We start from the raw sequence: 20140 nt of genomic DNA, 5'->3' as shown, positions 1-20140 counted from the left end.
AATGCAGAAGAGCAATTCTGTGCACTATCAGCCAGAAAGCGGAAGCCTGCAGGGGCAGCCCAGGCTGAACCCGGCTCTAACTCACATTTAGAACCTTCTTCCCCAAAGTATGTTAGGTTGCAGATGCTTAGCAAAAAACTACACTTTCCAGACCCCCTTGCAAATATGGGTGACCCTATGGCATAATTCTTGCTAATGACATATGAGTAGAAATGATGTGTGCAATATCTGGGCCCTGTCTTTAAAGGGAGGAAGCTTGCCCTCTACTTTATTTTCTCCTCTTGCCACCGATTGGAATGTAGTTGTGATGGCAGGAGCTGGAGCAGCCGCCTTGGACTGCATAAAAGAGGACAATAAGCTAGGAAGGGCAGGGCAACCAGGTGGAGGGAGCCTGGGTGGCTGATCCCTGACACTGTGGGGTGGCCATAGCAGTTCAACCCTGATCTGCTATGTGAAAAAGAAATAAGCTTCTATTTCATTTAAGCCACTGTTATTTTGCTCCTTGTCACAGCAGCAGAACCTATATTCTAACTGCTACACAGGGGATTACAAGAGACAGGGAGGATCTTTGCAAATACACTGGGAATTCCTATCGGACATCTTCATTTCTTTCTGTGTTCATTTTCTTTTTTTTTTTTTTTTGAGACAGAGTCTCGCTTTGTTGCCCAGGCTAGAGTGAGTGCCGTGGCGTCAGCCTAGCTCACAGCAACCTCAAACTCCTGGGCTCGAGCGATCCTTCTGCCTCAGCCTCCCTGGTAGCTGGGACTACAGGCATGTGCCACCATGCCCGGCTAATTTTTTATATATATATATATCAGTTGGCCAATTGATTTCTTTCTATTTATAGTAGAGACGGGGTCTCGCTCTTGCTCAGGCTGGTTTTGAACTCCTGACCTTGAGCAATCCGCCCGCCTCGGCCTCCCAAGAGCTAGGATTACAGGCGTGAGCCACAGCGCCCGGCCTTGTGTTCATTTTCTTATCTGCAGGAAGCACTCCTGAGATCGCAGGTTGAAGGGAAGCCCCCTTCTGACCGGAGGGCACAGTCACAAGAGTCAGGACGGGATTCTCGGAATTGCTGTGGCTCGTGAGATTCGCGAGGCGTGAGAACAACGCGCCCCTCGTCTCACAACAGGTGAGGCGAAGGCTGCGGAGCAGAGTCCCCTTCACCACCGATAAGCACAACATTTTGATTAAACCACTGACAACTCTGCTGTAGGGCAGAGAAATTTGGAAACATCAGGAAATCAAACTGTGAAGTCTTTGAAGGAACATGATTTATGTGAAAATGTGATGAAGCTAATGTGTTTGGCTGCAGTGTTGGGTGGCACGCCTGATCTGGAACCAAATCTGATGCCTTCTTGGCTCCCGGCACCTGTGCTTCCCGAGCACGGTCAGCCGGAGCCCTGCGTGTGTTGCAGCCCGACCGGCACCGAGAGCTTCTGCCGGAGCCGTGTTTCCAGGGCTGTTTCCGCAGCCCTGCCTCTGTGCTCACAGCCACGCACACGCATGCGCGCGCCGGCTAATTGTGTGCTGCTCGGCTCCCCCGGCCCCCCGAGACACCAGAGAGCCAAGTGTTATTAGATTTATGGGGAGTTTGTTGTAGTTTTACATAATTTTCTTGAAGCACTGCAGATTTTTGAACAGGCATTCGCAGTTCCCTCTAGTTACTCATCAGAGCCTGACGCAGGCTGGTTTCCGCCCCCTTGAGTTCAGGAGCCTAATCGCCCGCCCCAGCCTGGAGGTGGCCTTCCTGTGTGACAGACGGGCAGCTCTTGCACGAGGAGGGGGCCACGGAAAGTGGCAAAGATAGAAGCGCTGTCTGTGTGTGTGGAGAGGAATTTTGGGGCTGCCTTGAAAGGCTTCTCTTCCCTGGGGAGCCTCCCTTTGGCTACCCCCTGGCTAACACAATCTCTGGCCCCCCAGGCTCTGTGCATGGGGCCTTTCACCAGCGAAGGGGTCTAATTTGCCAGTGGAATCTGACAGCACGAACTGCTTCTAGTAACCTAAGAAGAAACAGGTGACAGGCCCAGAAAGGTCAGGAAGGCTGACCCTGAAGACGTGCTTTGGACGTGGACTCCCACCCTCCAATGATGAACCCTGAGGAATCTCACGAGCTGCATGAGCATCCAGACTCTGGCTGCCCTTTCACAGCAAGCATTCCCCTTCGGGCTCTCATCTGGAAGCACCGACTAAGCCCCAGAAAGAAGGCCCCGGGCCTCCCTGATTGCACCTCCCACAGAAGGCTTCTCTAGAATGACCCCCTGACCACTTGGAGTGACTCTGTGGAAATGGGAGAGAGCAGCAGCCTTGGGCCCTTAGTCACAGCTGGGCCCTGCCCCATGGAGTGGCCAGAGGCCGTTGGTCTTGGTGCACACACTGTTGGATTCCTTCGCTCACGTACAGAGGGGAGCTGGCCACATGGAGAGGTGGCCACAGGCCACCAGGACCAGGACAAATGCCCACCTCCTGACTCTTCAGCTCTAACTCTTTCTCCTGCCCTGGCCAGGTGGCATCAGCACCCACTGCTAGCAGAGCCATCTGCCAGCCCAGCCGAGGCTCCACCAGAGAGGAAGTGTGAACAGGCCCGGCGTGGGCTGGGGGCTCCCCCAATGTGCAGTGCAGACCTGCACAGTTGATGCCTTCCACGTGCTGAGCCAGAAGGGTGGGCAGGCGGATCTGACAGCAGGGCCCCTGGTGCCGTTGCCCCAGACCCCTGGCCCTCTGGCCTGGCCTGGAAAGGGGTGCCATGAGCCTCTGTCCAGTGCTCAGGCCCGCGTGGCAAGTAGGCTAATGCTGGGCCCGTTCCTTTTCTACTCAGCCCACCGCCATGCAGAGAACGGGGGAGACTCTTGGGGAGCTGGCTTTCCTGTTTCCCACGTTGCTGGATGCTCTGCAGAATCCTGAAGAGGCTCAGCGGCCCCTTCTGGGGGGCTGAGTTCAGTCTGACGTCTCCCTGTGTGGACTTGAGGAGGCCTAGCTGCCGGGGCTGGGAAAGCCCTGCTAGCGGACGTGTAGGCCGAGAGCCAAAGGCCAAGGGGGGGATGGGCAAAGGAAGCTGGGGGAGTGGGGGGAGAGCCAGGCACAGGGTTTGAGTCCTTGCAGGGCAGAGGCTGGGGAGGGGGGCAAGGGTGATGGCTGCGCGCCAGGCCCAGGGGCTCGTGCACTGAGTGGGGCACACAGAGGTTCGAAGCAAGGAGGATGTATAGTCAGAGCTGTAGTTAGGGAGGTTCCCCTGCACGTAGCCTTGTTCTGGGAGGCCCCTGGGCCACCTGGTTTGAGGTTCTGGCCAAGAGTGCCAAGGCCAAGGTGGCCTGAGCCTCACCACGGGGCACTTGGCTCGGGAGGATGGCACGTGAGGACACTCAGTCTTGGTCTAGCCCCTTGGCAGGCTGGGCTGTCACCTACTGGGGGCTTCCCCCTTCCACACAGACCTCTTCATCCCTCCTGACCTCCCCCAACCTTGAGGCTGGGGCAAAACCCTGAACCTCAGCACCCAGGGGACTCTGAGGATTAGCTGGTCACCGCAGGTGCCCCCGGCTTCAGCTTGCACCCTCCCAGGGACAGGACCTTCCCCCTGGCTGCCAGAAGGACGTTTTAGTTCCTTCCCTGTATGTGCTGACGAACAGCTGCTTCTCCCCTCCAGCCCAGCTCCAAGGGAAGTACAGGTTGCAGTGACCCATCATCCTGCCCTCTTTGCGGGACAGGTCTTTGCCCTGAGCCTTAGTGATCAATATTCCTGAGCCCCGCGGGCCCTGCGGCCAGCACTGGGCAGCCCCCAGGCTCTTCCTGGGTCTGGCAGCCCCGTGTTTGTTCTCCCTGAGCCCAGCTGTCCGGGGGCAGGAGAGGCCCGTGGAAACTAGGTACCGGCTGAGCCCCGGCTTCCTGGACTCGCTTGGTGTTTTGCATTCAGTGATTTGCACCTGACAGATGCTCCAGAAAGCACCACTTTGCTGACAAAATGAAATCCAGCTCAATTACCATCATCCATTTGCCACCCAGCCTGGGAGCTGAGGCAGGCCCTGCATCCAGCAGGCGGTGGCTGAGCCCAGAGCCAGCGCAGAGAGGCGGAGGCAGGCAGAGGGGCAGCTCTGGCCAGCCCCTCTTCTGCCCCCCAGCCTGCCCACTGCCTGTGTGTGGCCTGGAGACACATCCGGGGCCCACTCTTGCCTCTGCCCCTTGCTTATGCTGCTTTGTGTCTCTGAACCTCACTTTCTGCATCAGCCAAGTGGGCCTGACATTTTGTGCCCTGCTTGCTGTGTTGGGAGGTCCTGACACCCAAGCGGAGGCGGAAGGGTGCGAACATCACAAGAGTCAAGTTCACAGCGCCACCATTATCTGAGCGGGATGGGGCTCCACAGCCAGGTCCCCGAGGCCGCGGGGGACCCTCCTGGGCCCATCTGGATGGCACTAGCCTGGTCCCCAGTGTGGGCGCCGGGCCAGCTGAGGCTACTCACACATGGGCTTCAGCTGCCCGATGAGCTCTTCCTTCGACCATTTTGCCCACTCCTTCTTGTCGGTGTTGATGGAGCAGAGGATGGGGCCGCAGGGCTTGCCGCAGTCCTCGATGGCCGGCACGTTCAGGTAGTGCACCAGGACGATGTCAGGGTTCTGTGGGGAGAGCAGAGGGACTGGCAGCATGAGGGTGACACAGAGCCTGCCATGGCCAGGCCCCCCAAGGCCCCCAGCAGGTGCAGGTAGAGACCAAGTCCCCTCGGCGCTGCTGGCGTCCGGCACCAAGGATTCTCTGCCGCGGGGGCTGCACCGCAGGATGTGAGCAGCTTCCCTGGCCTCCACCCGCCGTCACAGCCGTCTCCCCTCCAGCTGTGACAACTGGAAAAGTCTTCAGACACGGCCCAATGTCCCCTGGGGGGCAAATCACCTCCACTTGAGAACCACTGGCCCACAGAGCAGCTGAAATGCATGTAACTAAGGACCACAGACATGAGGGAGGTCAAACTATCTCCAGCCCCACATCCTGACCTCACACCAACAGCCACCCCCAGGGTCACTGCCCCCTGCTTCGTGCCTTACACACATTTCATCATCACAGCTTGCCGGGCATCCCCAACCCAGGCACCTCCTCTGCCCAGGGAGAAAAGTTCCTGGGGCTGAAGGTGCCGCCCTGCTTCTAAGGGCTGGAGCCCCTCTGCCCGTAAGCCTGCGGCCTTCTCCCTAAACGAACAGCCCACCTTCCAGCACTTCCCATCTAAGCGTCACCCAGGTGGCGCTCAGAATCTCTAGAACTCCTCCCAGAAGTCCCTTTGGAGCTTACACTGGAAAGAACTCCCAGTCTGAGGACCTTGAGGGCCCAGCTTGTCTCAAAATGGTTTTATTTAAAAGCGTCAGCCTCTTGTCATCAGATTCCATTGAGAATACCCTCTGTCCCTTTTTGCCACCTGATCTCTGATAGCGACATGTCAAAGGGACTTCATGGGGCAACAGCTATGCTGCGATGGGCGTGGGGTTTTCCAGAGCTTTCTTGTGGCTCGCAGAAAACAGGACTGTTTATTTGGCCACATCAGGCATGATGACTTGGTCACAAAACAATCCTGTCACTTTATAGATGCATCCGGATCAACCCAGAAGAACCTGACTTAGCCCTTCAGATGGTGTTTCTGGAACCATTCGCTCCTTGCAGTGTCCTGAGGAAACATGACGCCGTATTAAGGGGCTGCAGGGACCAGTGAGAAAAGGGGTGGGGGAGCCCCGTCCTGCGCTTTTCCCTGCCTGTCTCCCGGCGTGGCAGGACCCCAGGCAGGAGGAAGCCCATCCAGAGCTGTTTTTTTGGATGTGGTCAGAGCAAGAGTTGTAAACGAATACATAAATCAATCACACCATTAATAAATAAAGAGTCACGACTACACCATGCCCGGTATAAGAAAGTAGACTGGCATAATTTAAAAAGATTTTCAATAAGGGTTGAAACATGGCTTTTTTTTTCCTGCCAACGCTCAGTTAACCAGGAAATTAAATCACCACGAACAGGAGCATTCTTGTTAATGGCGGCTTTTCTGGATTGCGGTAATCACGCTCCTTAATAATAATGATAATCCCTGACATCAGCGCAGCACTTTATTCTCTTCGAAGCACTTTCCAGCCATTATCCCATTTGGTGCCTGTGCTGGCCGGGGAGGCAGGCTGGCAGCACCGGGCGCCGCGCCCTCCGCACAACGAGGCCACTGCCGCAGGGTGAGGGTGTGACTTGCCCCAAGCTATGTGCCTGGCGAGGGGCAGAGCCCGAGCACTACTGGGGCTTCCGGCTCCAGACTCAGGTCCTGCCAGGACATCTGGTGGCCTCTTTGTGCTTGGCTCAAGTTCTCTGCCACCTCCCATTTCACTTGGTCCTGGCAATGTGCCCGAGAAGTCTGTGGGTTGGGTAGCTCTGCTCTGCCCACGGCACAGATGGGGTACCAGAGGAGAGGTGGGCCGATTTGCCGGGTCCTGGCCCAGTGTCTGCCCGCGGACCAGTGCGCCGGCCTCCCCACACTGTCCAGGCAGAAGGCCCCCATCGAAGCCTGGACCCTGCCATGCCGCAGTGCAGCTGCTGAGCAAGATGATCAAAGGGCTGTGGGGCTTCCTCTGATCCGGCCCCCAGAGCAGAGCCGGGCCCTGCAGGAGGGAGCTGGGATGTCAGGCGCCTGGGGGATGAAAGGGCTGCGGCTTCCTGCCCTACAGCCCTGCTGAGCGCAGCCTGGGCGCCTGGGACCCGCTGCAGGAGGCCAGGGGAGCAAAGGCTGTCGCTCACCTGAACCAAACTCCCAAACCTGGAGTTCCTGTCCTAGCGCCCTGCGAGGCTCCTAGCCCAGAAAGCCCCGCTGTCTCCTGCAGGGCCCAGCCTCCATCTGCATCACCAGCTTCCACCTAGTCTCTGAACGCAGGCACCAGGATCTCTCTTCCTCCAGGAAGCCTTCCCTGATACCTCACCCTCTCTCTCTGCCATAGCAGGAAGGCGGCCAGCTTCATGTCTTAACTGTCCATACAGCTATTTTATTTCCTCAACCCTAGGGATAGTGCCCTGGAGATGCCACAGTGCCTGGCAATAACTGGTGCTCATTTCAGGTTTGTAGAATCAGATGAGGCTGAATTATGACCTCCTGTCCCCACCCTTCTCACACTTGTGTTCTTTTGACTCAGGCGTCAGTTTTTTGGGTCTACCAAGGGCAGGGAAGCCGTTCTGAACATGGAGCCGTTGCTAGGAGGTTAAGATACAAGCTGGTTCTTAATCCTTTCTGGGTCTAAAGTCTCTGAGGCTCTGACAGAGGCTGTGGACACCCTACACCTATTGCCCTAAAATACCCCAAGTCACATCCACACCCCCCGCAGGGGTTCCTAGGGTTGATAGGTCCCCTCCCAGGAGCCTCCGCCCTAGGCCTTGCCTTTCTTTGGTTGCTTTGGCACAATGAGCAGGAAGTCCCAGCCCCTGGAGGGAGTTGGGGGTGGGTCTGGGATTAGGAGATGCAGGAGTAGGCAGCCGCATGGCTTCCATCCCAGGGCCGGAGTTCGACTGGAGTGTTAAGTAACGACTTCCTGGCTTGGGGCTGGTGTTAAGACACAGACTGATGGAGGTATTTTTGGAAATTTGGGGCACACATCACTTCCTGGCAATGTAGCGATTTTATTAATTAGTTGTACATTTTATTGGGTGTTTTTGGCAGAAAAATATATTAGCCTTAGAGTCCTAATGCATCAGTTTCACGGAGCGCTCATAACGAGGTCAGAGTCCTTGCCGCCGCGGTGAGACGGGCTCCTGCAAGTGGGAGAAGCGTGCGTGGGGTCAGCCAGAGTCAGGGGAGGGGCAGACCCCACGGGGCTCCCGAGTCTTGACTCTGGACCACGGGGGAGCCAGGCTGCCTCATCTTGCTGGGGCCACTCTCCTGTTTCTCTGGGTTCACGGGCCAGGTCAGCCCCGTGGGTGGGGGGAGAGGGTTTGGGAGCTTGTCTCACTTGAGGCTCCTTCCTGGGCTGCAGAATTTCCATGGAGATGCTAGAGGCCACCCCCCCCCCACAACCCGAGCATGACCTTTGAAAACGAGACCCTAAGAGTCCCGGAGGCCTGGCTGGTGTCAAAAGCCATGAGAAGGGAGCCTCCTGGGGTGGTCTGTAGGCGTGCTGGTGGCGGGGGAAGCCAAGGATAAGTAAAAGTCTCAGAGAAGTTCCAGAACCTTCTGGAAAGAGCTGTAGACTAGGAGATCCACCCTCCCTCTCTGTGCCTCCAGCTGCTCACCCACAAATGCCTCTCTGGCTGGCCGCTGTCGGGGCCCGGCAGGGCCTCGGAAAGGTGCCACCTGGATGGACACAAGCCCTGCAGGTCTCACTACCGGTTGCCAGACCAAAGCCTGATGTCCCGAGAGCATGGCCAGAGTTGAGCTTCCAGCGGGCGGTCACTTGCTTAAAACTCGCATTATCCGCTGGCAGCCCCAGTTCGCCCTCTTGCTGTGCAGACGCCCTTCCTCTGGGGGCTCTTTCTCTCTCTCTCCACCCTTCCTCCCCCTCGCTCTCTTGCTCACTCCATCTCCCTCTGTCTCCTTGGGGACCTCACCTGGCAGACCCCGAGGACTCTGGATTTATCTCTCCATCTCTACCTCTCTCTCTGCTCTGGCTCACCCGCCCGACTGCTCCCCTTGGAGGCCTCAAAATACCCACAGCTTCTTGGCCGGGCACGACCTCCAACATCACGCTCCGCACACCTGGCCCATCTGGGGCTGCACACAACAGAGAAAGGCACCTGCGTCCCCCAGTGACCCAGGCAGGAACCTAGGAGTCATCTTTCTTATTCTGTCCCTGCCCTTCACCCAGCCCACCAGCACATCCTGCCAGTTCTCTCTCCCCGGGAGTCCGACTCTCCCATCGGCCCCCACACCTGCCACACCGAGTCCGAGCCTCCACCTGCTCTCCCGCCCACGTCGGATTGAAGCCCCCCTCCTGGTCTCCCCTCCTGCGCCCTCCCCTCTCCCAGTCCATTCTTCAAACATCAGTGGCTGTGATCAGGCCGTGCTGGCGAGGGCTCCTGGCACCAAGACTAAAGGCCGTGCTCCTGCCGTGGCTGCAGGGACAGCCATCTGTGTTTCTCGCCAGCCGCTCCCTGCCTGGCGCTCCCCCGCCCCCACCGCCCTATTCCCCAAATCTACTGCCTTCAGCATCAGTCCCAGGTCACTTCCTCATGGAAAACTCATTCAGAGACCCCAGTGACAACAGTGCGCACCTACCCGGCTCCCGGCCCTGCCCCCCCCAGCGGCCCCCCTGCTCTGGCACTCCTCTCCCAGTTCTGCTCAGTTACACTCGGTTTGGCCGGCGTGGCTGGGGGAGCTGGTGCGGGGGCAGCGTTTCCTCCATGGCGACTGCCTGTCTCAGGACCAACCCTGGAGGACCGCCAGGTGTGTCTTCCAGAGGGGCTGTCTGTCAGAGGGCAGGAGTGGGCGGCTGCCCGGGCATGGGCCGGGTGGCACCTGAGGGGCACACCCTCGGCACGAGGATCAGCTCCTCCCTCAACCCAGCTGTGCCTCTGTTTTTTTTTTTTTTTTTTTTTTTAATTTGAAAATGTGAGGTTTAGATGTGCCGATTACCAAGCTCTAGACTGCCAGGACTCTGAAGGGCAGAACACTCTTCGGCTGAAGGTGGTGGAAGGGCATCTCCCAGGAGCTCAGGTTAGAGTTTGAGTCAGTCTCTTAGATGCCTTTTCCAGTTGGCACCTTTCACCTAACCCACAGGACAAAGGGACAGAGGACAAGCTGAGGACCTTAACTCCAAAGGCACAGGAGAGGTTAAGAATGTTCTGCAGGGAATGCTTGCCTGAAGTTAAACAGGCTCTTTAGTGCAGGACTTGTCAGAGCCTTGATGGTGCTGTGTATAGGAGCATCTCTCTGTGGCCTTGCAAGTGGTGGGTTTTCCGAGCCTATTTGACCATGAACCTGAGCTCCCCCTGGGACCCTAGTGTTCTCTGGAACATAGTTTGGGAACTCCTGATAGTGTTCAAAGCCAAAGGAAACAACTTTCAGCAGCTCCTGGAAGAGAGGGACCCTCACCAGTTTCTGGAGTCTCTAGGGCAATTGGGCTTCAGATGCCCAAGAATTGCCCCCTTTCCCCTGCGCCCCATCCTCGGCCTGGCCTGAGCACACGAAGGTGGGGGAGAGGCAGGTGGGGGACGAACCACCGGCCCTGTGGTAGGGCAGTGGGGTTGGCACAGGTCACATTGCCAGCTTGGTTTAATCTTAACGACAGATGACAAGGATTTGAGGAAGTGAAACTGCTTCGAACAAGAAAGTGTCACCAGCTCCATGAGGGTGGCAGCGACTGTGCAGGTGATCATGGCTGAGGTGGGCAGCAAAAGGGGCCGGCTGGGGCCCAAACAGCAGCTCTCGTGATCAGGATGAATATGCGGTAGCTCCTGCTGCCAACGCTCCGGATTCAGACTCTCCTGCCCAGGGCGAGCCCAGGTGCAGCGGCCCAGGATTGCACAGGGAGGAGGGCTGGGCAGGTGTCCCCGCCAGCCTGGGGGCGCCAGCGTCCCTAGCAGAGCCCCCAGCCAGGGAGAACCGACTCAGCCCCCCTCATGGCAGCATCAGGGCCGGTAGGATGGACCTCAGGCCAGGACTTGGGGTAGGAGGGATGTGAAGAGTGGCAGAGGGAAGGAGAGAGAGAAACAGACAAGGCAGGCACAGCAGAGAGATGTGGGAAGCCCAAGCTAATGGCAGCCATGGGTGGGTGGGGGCGGTGCAGACTTGGAGGGGGCTGCCCAGCAATCCCAAGCCCTCAATGAGCTCTGATTCAAAACCTAAAGCGAGCTCCCCACAGCTCCCGTGGTTTCTGAGGGAGGGGTAGGGTGCAAGGCCCAGGGCAGAGATAGAAACAGGTGCTCCCCCTTGGGCCAGCCCCTGATCTCACCAAGCCCAGTGTCCACTCTTTAGAGCTAGGGACACAAGTGCAACTGGCCTTAACCTCCTTGGGAAGGAGGCGAGAGCAGGTGAAGTGCTCGGATCGGGCCGACCCCTGGCCAGCAGCACTCTCCTACAAGGCCACCAACACTGCCTGTTAAATGGTGTCCAGGAATCTGCTACCAGTATGGGATGGAGGTGGGGGAGGCATTGCAGTTTGCGGAGGGAACCCGGGCCGTGTGCCCACTGTGGGTTTACGTGCTCCCTGTGTGCCCAGCCCAGGGTTTACGTAACAGGCCCTGGAGTCGGCTGAGGCTGCAGTGTGAGCTCTTCACCAGAGACCTGCCGAGGGGGCTCAAGTCACCCAGAGCCGGAGCCTTGTGGAGCTCATGTTTTCCTCTTGGCCATTCCCAGGGCGGATGCTGGCCCCGACTCCCCTCCCTCCGCTGGGAAGGAGGAAGCCCAGAGCCAGCACCCCTTTCTGTGGAGTAAGCAGGCTGGCAATGCAAGAAGTGGTTAAAAATGCAAAAAGCTGTTGGTTTTGATAAAGAAAAATGCAGCTGCAACATCTGTTTGACTCTTGTTTGCAGCTTCATCAACGCTAAGTGGTCAATAAATCAGAGTGGCATGGCGTTCCGTTTCTTCTGGGGCTCTGTCATTAATCTCGTGCCAGTTCTCATGAAAAATGGAGGAGAGAGGCCGTGTGATAGTGAAAATGTATACATTACCCAGAAAGTCCTAATAGCATGTAATAGTGGCACACACCTCCCCACTTGCCGCGGGGGCATGGGGAACGGGCCTGTGCGCGCCAGCCAGAGAGGAGGGGCTCGAGGGAGAAATCAGCGTCGTCTACACTGCGAGCCCATTCTATTACTGCATTTGTCACATTAGCGCCATTTATGCAGATTCTGAACGCTCAGTAAGCCCGATCTTTAGAGGCACAGCCTTCCCTGTACCTGGGTGCTTCATAAACAATGAGGGTAGGAGCCCACGGAACAGGAGTGCAGGCAGGAGGAAGGGCAGGATTTATTGGGGAATGAATAAATGATGACGGCAGGTGGCTCAGGGCTGTGGTGCCACTAGGCTGCAAGGCAGAGAAAAATCCTCTTGCCTGTGTCCCAGCCCTGGGCAGCTGGGCACCTGTCGTCTCTGCTCTGGATAAAGGCATGAGGTGGGGGTCGATGGTCCCGCCAGAAAGGAGGAGGGTCAGGGTAGGGCTAAGCAGGCCCGAGGGCTGGAGCTGAGGCCTGTGCAGGGTGGAAGGAGCTATGCTCTCCAGCAAGGACGACGGTGGGTTGGCACCTGCAGCTCAGGTCTCCTGGGATCTGCTGGCCCCTGGAGGCTGCTGCCTCCCTCCTTAGTTCTCTCTTCCCTGCCACGGTTGGAAAAGGATGCTCATGGCGCCAATGCATGGAGCTGCCGCACTGCGCTGCCTTCCCTGGGCGTGTGCTGGGTGCTCCTTTGGGGTAGAAGCAGGCCCGCACCCACAGCATGCACCCGCAGTGGGCACTTCTGCCAAAGATCGCTTGCTGAGTTTCAGCTGTATCCTGTGCGCCACATTCAAGCCACACGCACCTTTCCTCCTTTAGTCTCTTCAACACTGATGGACGCAGGTGCTACTGTTATCCCCATTCACAGAAAGGAGAGTGCGTTTGAGGGCGCTGAGATTCAAACGCAGCCCTGAGCTCAGAGCCACTATCCCCACACCACCCCTCTGCTACCCTGGGGCTCTGCAGGACTTCCGGACACTCCACGGGAGGGCTGCACACTCTGCCCCGGTGGCAGCAGCCCCGTCAGTGTCGGCGCCAGAGCAAGAACGGGTCCAGGGTGCCTGGCCGGGTCGCGTGGGTGCAGGGAGCTGGTGGGAACAAGGAGGGGGCTGGAAGACTCCTGTGCTGGTCTGGAAGCTCCTCGGGGTGGGACCAAGGATGCAGATGTCCCTGTCTCCACGGCAAGGGCACGCAGTAGTCAGGACACCCGCTGTGGTGGGGCAGGGTTGTGTGGGGGAGGCGGGGGTGGGGGGACAGCCACAAGGAACGAGACCTGGATCTTAGCACCCAGAAACTGGAGGCAGATTCAGGTCCTCAAAGTTGGGTGGTTAAAGGAGAAGCAAAAAGAGAGAGAAGGGAGTAGAAGTCAAGAGAGGGGCCAGGAATAGTCAGGGCCAGTGGTCAACCGGGCTCCTCCTGTGAGCCAGGCCCTACGTCAGTGGGGCTGCCGGGATTCCCCTGCAGTCGGCGTGGCAGGACACACGAAAACCTCCCTGTGTCCTTGCCAGCACTCAGCAGGGCCGGGGACTCCGAGTGATGGCCAGCAGGAGGCTTGGAGGGCCCTGCGAGCGGAGCCCCTGCAGCCCCTTCCGACCACGGCTGCTCTCATTAAGCGCGCACCAGCGGGAGTCTGGGGCCGGCAGCCCTTCCCTGCTTTGGAGGGAGGCTGGGAGACTTAATTAGTTAATGTGGGTAAAGTGGTCTGAAGATGAAAAACCCTGGGTAATTGCTGAGTGCTGCTGCTGTTGTTATTACACAATTACCAGAATTTTCCAGTCATGGGAATATAGTTAAACAATTTCCACCTGGTGCGGGGTTGCGGGAACCACGCCGGCGTAGGCACTGTCTTGCTCTGCCTCCTGCAGCCTGGAGGCCACGTGGAAAGGACACACTAACAGTGGGAGACCATGTCCAGCACGATCCTGGGCACGTCCTCGACACCCAGAGGACGCTGAGGTGAAGGATAATTTACCACCTCCCTGAGCAGATAAAGACAGGAGCCAGAGGATCCCAGCTGCCTGAACTTTCCAGAAGACTCTGATATCGTTTCTACCAAAGGCCCCAGGAAGGTCAAGCTATTCTGGACGGACGTTGCCGGGGAAGACTTTTTATTGCGCAAGACCTGGCTGCCCAACAGCATACGTTGGGTGGGGGCCAGGCCTGGCCTTATTTAAAATCGTTATAAATGATCTAGGGGAAGAAATGTCAATAAAATCTGCATGTTTGCAGATGACACTAAACTTTTATGGGTGACAGAGGCTCTCAGAGGTCATACTGGTGGTAGAAGAGTGACAGGTGGATCCCAACGCAAGGCTCCGGAGACGTGGAGCCAGCTGCCCACGGAGGCCGGTGGGCACAAACCGCTGTGGGCAGACCCAGGGAGGCCCTCGCAATTCACAGCAGCCACTGGCCCAGAGCCGTGGGCAGAAAGGGCCCAGCCTGGAGACGGGACACAGCCTGCGGGCTGGAAAGGCTGTCTGTGTTACAGACCTTGACTCGGAAGGAACAGCGAGCGTGGGGTGAGGGAACATCGACAGAGGAGGTGCAGGCAGCCCTGGGAAAACGGAGATAAGAGCTTTTCTGTCCAGAAAGACAAAAGCAGAGAATGATTCAAGTCTCTTGGGTCAGAAAAGGGAGAAGGCGAAAGTGCTTTATCTCTGGATCCCCGAATGCTGAGAATAAGGGTTCCCCTCCTCCAGAGCCCAGGGAGGTAATTTTAGCACAATCAAACTACACAGCAGGCAGTAAACGTATGAGACTCATTATTCCAAGGGAGACATGGGCTGAAAAATGCGGAGAGATTTTTCTAAAATGGGTGACATTAGTTTGCAGATGGCCAGTCCTAAGGCGTTATGGGAGGAGATGGGGATGTTGGGGTCCTCTCTGTCTGGGACCCAAATCCAGGAGGAGCCATGATGCTTGGTGCCTTCCCAGGGTGGAACCCAGGGCTAGGAGTGTCAGCCGTTGTGCTCGGCATCCACCCATACATTTGCCGCTTGCCAGGGACTTGTCAGGGACGCAGGCTGCCTGTGCCCTGCAGTTGGCACAGCCTGGGGTTGGATGAGATTGTTGGTTCATGTCCTGTTTGTCTCCTGCTCTCACCTTGAACCAATTTTTGATTTATTAGAGATCACTGCGACAGCTGCTTCAAGCAGCCCCGGGATAAGAGGACAGGGGCCTTTTGCTGGGACACAGAGAACCCCTACAGGAAAAAGGTCCTGCCCAAGTGTGCAGCCCTGGCCCAGCAGACACCGAGGCCCGTGCAGCATGGATGCGCAGTAAGCAGGTCTCCAAGGGCAGTGGTCCCTGCTCCTCTGCCCTCCTCTCCCTGCCCAGAAGCCAGATCCACAGCCCACATGGCCTCCTCCCCAGCCTCAGAGAGGCCCTGCCTGTAGCTAGACTTGGCCATGTCCTCCTGGAAGGCTAGAAGCTGAGTCTACAACCCCCCCCACCTCTCCCATCTTCTCCAAGGACGTGCCCCCCAGTCCTGCTCCCAGGGCTGGTGTGCCCATGCAGAGCCCATTAGGCAGTGAGTCAACCCCATCAGATGACAATGGCACCACATAGTCATCGCGGTGTCTCTAGAGTGACTGATGTGCTCTGGAGCTTTTCCTGTCCATCTGCTCCCTCCACAGCTCTGGAGGAAGTTGGGCTTGTGCCACCATCCCCCCTGGACTGAGAGGTGCCACACAATGTGCTCATGGCCACATGGCTAATGGGAAGCAGAGCTGGACCCAACTCCAGCACAAATGGTGTTTTCTTTGAAAAAGTATCCAAATTTTCTTTAGAAACCAGCCACCTTCCTCCCACTCAGTCCAGGTAGAGCGTGTAACTCAGGCTGGCCAATTGGAGCCCTGCCTTCTCTGGGCCATGCTGATTGGCTCCAGGGTAGACTCATAGCCCCTCCAGAGCCAATCAGAGCTAATTCTGGGACTTTGGATGGAGCCACCAAGAGGCAGGGATGCTCTTTCCTGCTGGACTTGAACCTGGGAGGATGAAACCTAGTGTTCCTGGAAGCCATCTCATGGAGTCCATGAGTCCAGCACATGGCGTCCAAGAAAGGAGCTTCCTGGAGGAGGCAGAGCTGAGGGAAGGAGACACTATGTCTCGATGATATTCATTGAACCGCTGGATCCAGTCCTGTCTGAATCTAGCACACTCAAGATTTTTTAGGAACTTGAATCTCTAAATTTCCTCTTACTCTGAAGTCAGTTCAAGTAGAATTTTCTTTTGCATCAATCAAGAATCCTAACTCCTAAAAAACAACCAAGAACCCTAACTCCTAAAAAAAGTATATATTTTCTTTTTGCTAGTTAGCCAGTAATTCTCTCTGCTATATAATTCAGACTGCCCTATGGTTACAACTACCACCACCCCTATGATTACTGAGAACTATCATTTCCTTAGTCCTGTGTGTTCCAGGTGCTGGGTGCTAAATACTGCACAAGACTTAGTTTGTTTAATCCTCACAACAACCCCATAAGGTAGGACTGATTCTGATCATCTCTACCTTACACACAAGAAATCTAAAGCATAAAGAATTAAGTAACCAGCCAAATCCCACCCCTGAGCCCACATCGTTCCGATGCTGAAGAAGCAAAGTGGCTGACAGTTGTGCTCCGGAGACCACTGTCTGGGTTCAATTCCAGGTTCTGCTCCTTCCTAGCTGTGAGCTTTAGGCAATCACATCGCTATGCCTCAGTTTCCTCACCTACAAAATGGAGAGAATAACGGTACATTTCCTGAGGTGGTTGTGAAGATTAAGTGAGATAAAGGCTTTGGACAGTGCTTTACTCATACACAGGTACCACGTGACTGTGCTTTGCTCATACACAGGTACCACTGCCAGGTATCACTTGACTGACCTCTCAAACCAGTGTTACTTCATCTCGTGCTATTGCTGCAAAGTTTCCCTACGATCTTACAGAACTTTGGAGCAAAAAAAAAAAAAAAAAGAGATTCCGACATTGCTTATTTGGGAGGTGTAATTCTTTAAGATAGGAGCCCATCTAGACAAAGTGAAGAAATTATTTTCAAACATTGAGGAAGTGTCATTATGTCCAAGGGATGCTCAGGCCATTGGAGGGATTTTTTCTTTTATTTTTTTCCCCTTTTTAAATTTTTTCCAGCATATTATGGGGGTATAAATATTAAGGTTACGTATATTTCCCTTGCCCCCCTCCCCCCTCGAGTCAGAGCTTCAAGTGTGTCCATCCCCTAGTTGGTGCACATCACACTCATTATGTATGTATATACCCATCCCCCCACCTGCCCGACACCTGATAGATATTACTCCTATATGTCCACTTATGTGTTGATCAGTTAATACCAATTTACTGGTGAGTACATGTGGTGCTTATTTTTCCATTCTTGGGATACTTAGTAGAATGGGTTCCAGCTCTATCCAGGAAAATACGAGGTGCTATATCACCATTATTTCGTATAGCTGAATAGTACTACATGGTATACATATACCACATTTTATTAATCCACTCATGTATTGATGGGCACTTCCGGTTGTTTCCACATCTTTGCAATTGTGTGGAGGGATTTTGATGAGCAAAACACCAGCCATTCACATCTAATAGTAAAAACAGGATCTCCGAGACAATTCTTGACTATCCTCCATAAATCTCTATGAATTAAAGAGATCACCACCCAACCTCGTCCTGTTCCATGGCCTGCATGTGTGGGGGTCCCCTGGGGAGAGGACCATCTCTAGTACTCGTCCAGATGACACAGGCAGCAAGTGCCTTGCAGGTCCTTGAGGAACTCTAGGCCATTCAAGTCCTTCTCTAGTAATTACTATTCACTTCCTGGATGTGTCATGTATTTTAATTTGTGCACGAAAGATCTTCAAGGATCCTACAAATCATGGGCCTCTTGGAACCTGGGGGAAACTTAGGGACCACCCAGGCCAACTTATCATGGCCCTTCCATTTCCAGTTGGGACAACTGAGCCAGGAAGACTGTGACTTGCCCAGTGTCCCCCAGCAGACAGGGAGGGAGAGAGAAGAGGGACTCCCTGCTGGCTTCCCGGCTGTGCTCCCTTCCTGGTATTTGTGCCCATTCTGAAACTGGTGCTTGCACCCCCCTTGCTTCACAGAGAGAATATGCAGAGGGGCAAAGCAGGCTGTCACACACCCAAAGGGACATTCAGAACAAGGCTGGCTTCATGGCCAACATGCTCCTGCATAGCTTTGAGGGTGAATCAGGTCCTGAGATCCCTAGTGGCTGTAAAGGGGCCCTGAGCTCAGCTCCTTGGAGCGTACCTTTCTGTTTAGCATCGTCCTGGCGGTGGGGGTGGTGGGGCAGGTGCTCTCAGGAGGCAAGTCTGAGAGGCTGGGACTGGGACCCCCTCCCTGTGCTCTGGGGGAGCACCTGGGGAGCCCCTCCACTGAATCCTGCCAAAGACCTAAGCTCCAAAGCTCCCCCTTGGCTGACAAATGGGCGGGCCGTGGAGGCAGAGGAGGACGAGTCGTGCCCGGCCCATCGAGCGTCTACAGGATTTTTATGCTCTGGCAACTATAACGGTGAGATTCCAGCAATTGTTTTAGAGGAATCATGATTAAATTGGGCTGTATGTTTTTTTAATGTGTTCCCGGTTCCTCTTTAGTACCTTGGTAGGATGAGATAACGAGTAATCACGGAAGTAATTGTGGCCCTCAACAGTTTGTGTCTTGAAAGAGTGACTGGGGGTTAACAAAGCCACTGCAGGGCAAGGTTTGGATTAGAAAATACAGTTTTTCTTTTTGTTATTTTCTTTTTAAATCCCTCTTTATCTTCTTCCTTTCTCCAGTGGCTCCTGGAGCTCACTGATAACCTGTGAGCCTCCCCGGGTAATAACAGCCGCGGCACTAACGGCACAGGCAAATCTGGGGCGACAGGCCCGCCCCCGCCCAGAGCCTGCGCCCTTGCAGGAGCCACCAGCTTGTGCCCCCAATCCAGCGGGCTGCACATCCTCAGCACCAACACTGACCCACATGCCGTCTTGTCACTGCATCCTGAAACCGCTGGCGGGACGGGAGCCAAGCCTGGACGCTGCCCTGGGCCAGCCCACCACAAACCCAACGCCACCTCCAAATGTCCCCTCGCTTGGCAGACGCTGAAGACACCAGTGGGGTGGGTGCCTGTGGCCAGCAGGGGGCTGAGGGCCCCACTCATCCCTCTTCAGAGGGTGACAGAAAGGCCTGGCTTCCTCCAGCTTCCTCTGGGCACCTCTAAGCTTCGTGCTTAGAGACCGAGACCCCTGTCAGCTGGTGGGGACAGAACTGAGGCACAGAGTGGTCATGTGCCCTTCACTCTCATGGCTCTCAAGTCTGCGGCGCTGCTGATGCCAGCAGAGAGATGTAAGGAAGGGGTGAGGCTTTTCTCTCAGTCCCTGAGACCCCCACCCTGTCTGGCCCTCAGTGCCTCACCCACTCACCTGGCACCCGCATCCCGGCTGGCCTCTAGTCTCTGAGCCAGGCGCTCCCATCTGGCCTGCAGAGCTGTCTCCCAAGCCCTGGCTCTGATGCACCATCCGCTGCTAACCTTCCATGTCCCCTCATTTTCTGGGAATGCAACCCCACTCCTGATGCCAAAGGCCCCTACGACCACCCAATCCACCTTCCATTGGCACCTCCCCTGCCCCTTCTCACACAGCCTGCTCTGCCCCCACGGCCTGGGATCCTCCCGCAGTCCATCTGCTTGTCAAGACCCAGCTCCAACACCACATTGTCCTTGACGCCTCCCCTCATCCTTCCCACCAAGAAGAACTGCATTCTCCTCGGGACTTCCCAGCAGCCCTCTGCACCCCCCTTACAGCATCAGACAGTCCTGTCCCTTCCTGCTGACCTCTGGACCCCTGGACTCCTGACAGCAGAGTACGTGTCAGAAGGAGAGTCATTCCCCGCGGGGGGTGACAAGTGTTGTTTGGATCCATGGCTGGCTGACTACATCTGTCCTTGGGGGCAGTGAAGGGGGACACTCAGCATGGACAGGCCACTGCCACTAGGGGGTGCGCCTGCGCTGGGGGCCAGGTAGCAGCTTTGGAGGAGAGTGAGTACATCTGCCACCGTCCACCCATCATCCTCTCCCTTCATCACTTCCGTCTTTGCTAGGGCAGAGTGAAGGGTGCTACAAAGCCTTTCTGGAAACTTCTGTGTGTGAGCTTATTGAGTCTTCATTTTAACCTATTTCTCCTCTGTTTTCACCTGTGGGCACAGTGGTACACCGGGATGGTTTGTTCCAACCTCTCACACCAAGCCCCACTCCCTATCTTGGCCCTTGGGATCTTGCATTGAAACCACGGCAGGCAGCTCTCTTTCCCCTGAGCTCAGACGGGTCCCAAAAATCTCACAGCAGAGTTCTAGGTTGGCATTACCAACTGATCAGTGCCGGTGTGAGGGGCAAAACGTAGTCATCATCTCTGCATGTGCGCGCGTGCACGCGCACACACACACACACACACACACACACCTTAGCTGGGAGACCCCACTGTTCTCTCTCCGTGTTTGT

The 20140-nt window shown here is 56.0% G+C and overlaps 2 protein-coding genes across 28 annotated transcripts in view; both read right to left on the bottom strand.

Moving 5' to 3' along the window:
• Nucleotides 1-20140, bottom strand: part of CAMTA1 (calmodulin binding transcription activator 1) — an 857123-nt gene that overhangs the window by 105535 nt on the left and 731448 nt on the right. For all 27 annotated transcript variants that reach the window (XM_075993569.1, XM_075993565.1, XM_075993574.1 and 24 more), the window contains one exon: nucleotides 4455-4608. In XM_075993569.1, coding sequence (XP_075849684.1) covers nucleotides 4455-4608 — 154 coding nt within the window. The remainder of the gene's footprint in view (nucleotides 1-4454; nucleotides 4609-20140) is intronic.
• The window catches only part of VAMP3 (vesicle associated membrane protein 3), a 312645-nt gene that overhangs the window by 116323 nt on the left and 176182 nt on the right, over nucleotides 1-20140 (bottom strand). The gene's annotated exons all lie outside the window — the stretch shown is intronic.

This window comes from Microcebus murinus, chromosome 2 (genome assembly GCF_040939455.1).
Source record: "Microcebus murinus isolate Inina chromosome 2, M.murinus_Inina_mat1.0, whole genome shotgun sequence".
Taxonomy (NCBI): domain Eukaryota; kingdom Metazoa; phylum Chordata; class Mammalia; order Primates; family Cheirogaleidae; genus Microcebus; species Microcebus murinus.
This window is presented reverse-complemented; position numbering and strand designations above follow the sequence as displayed.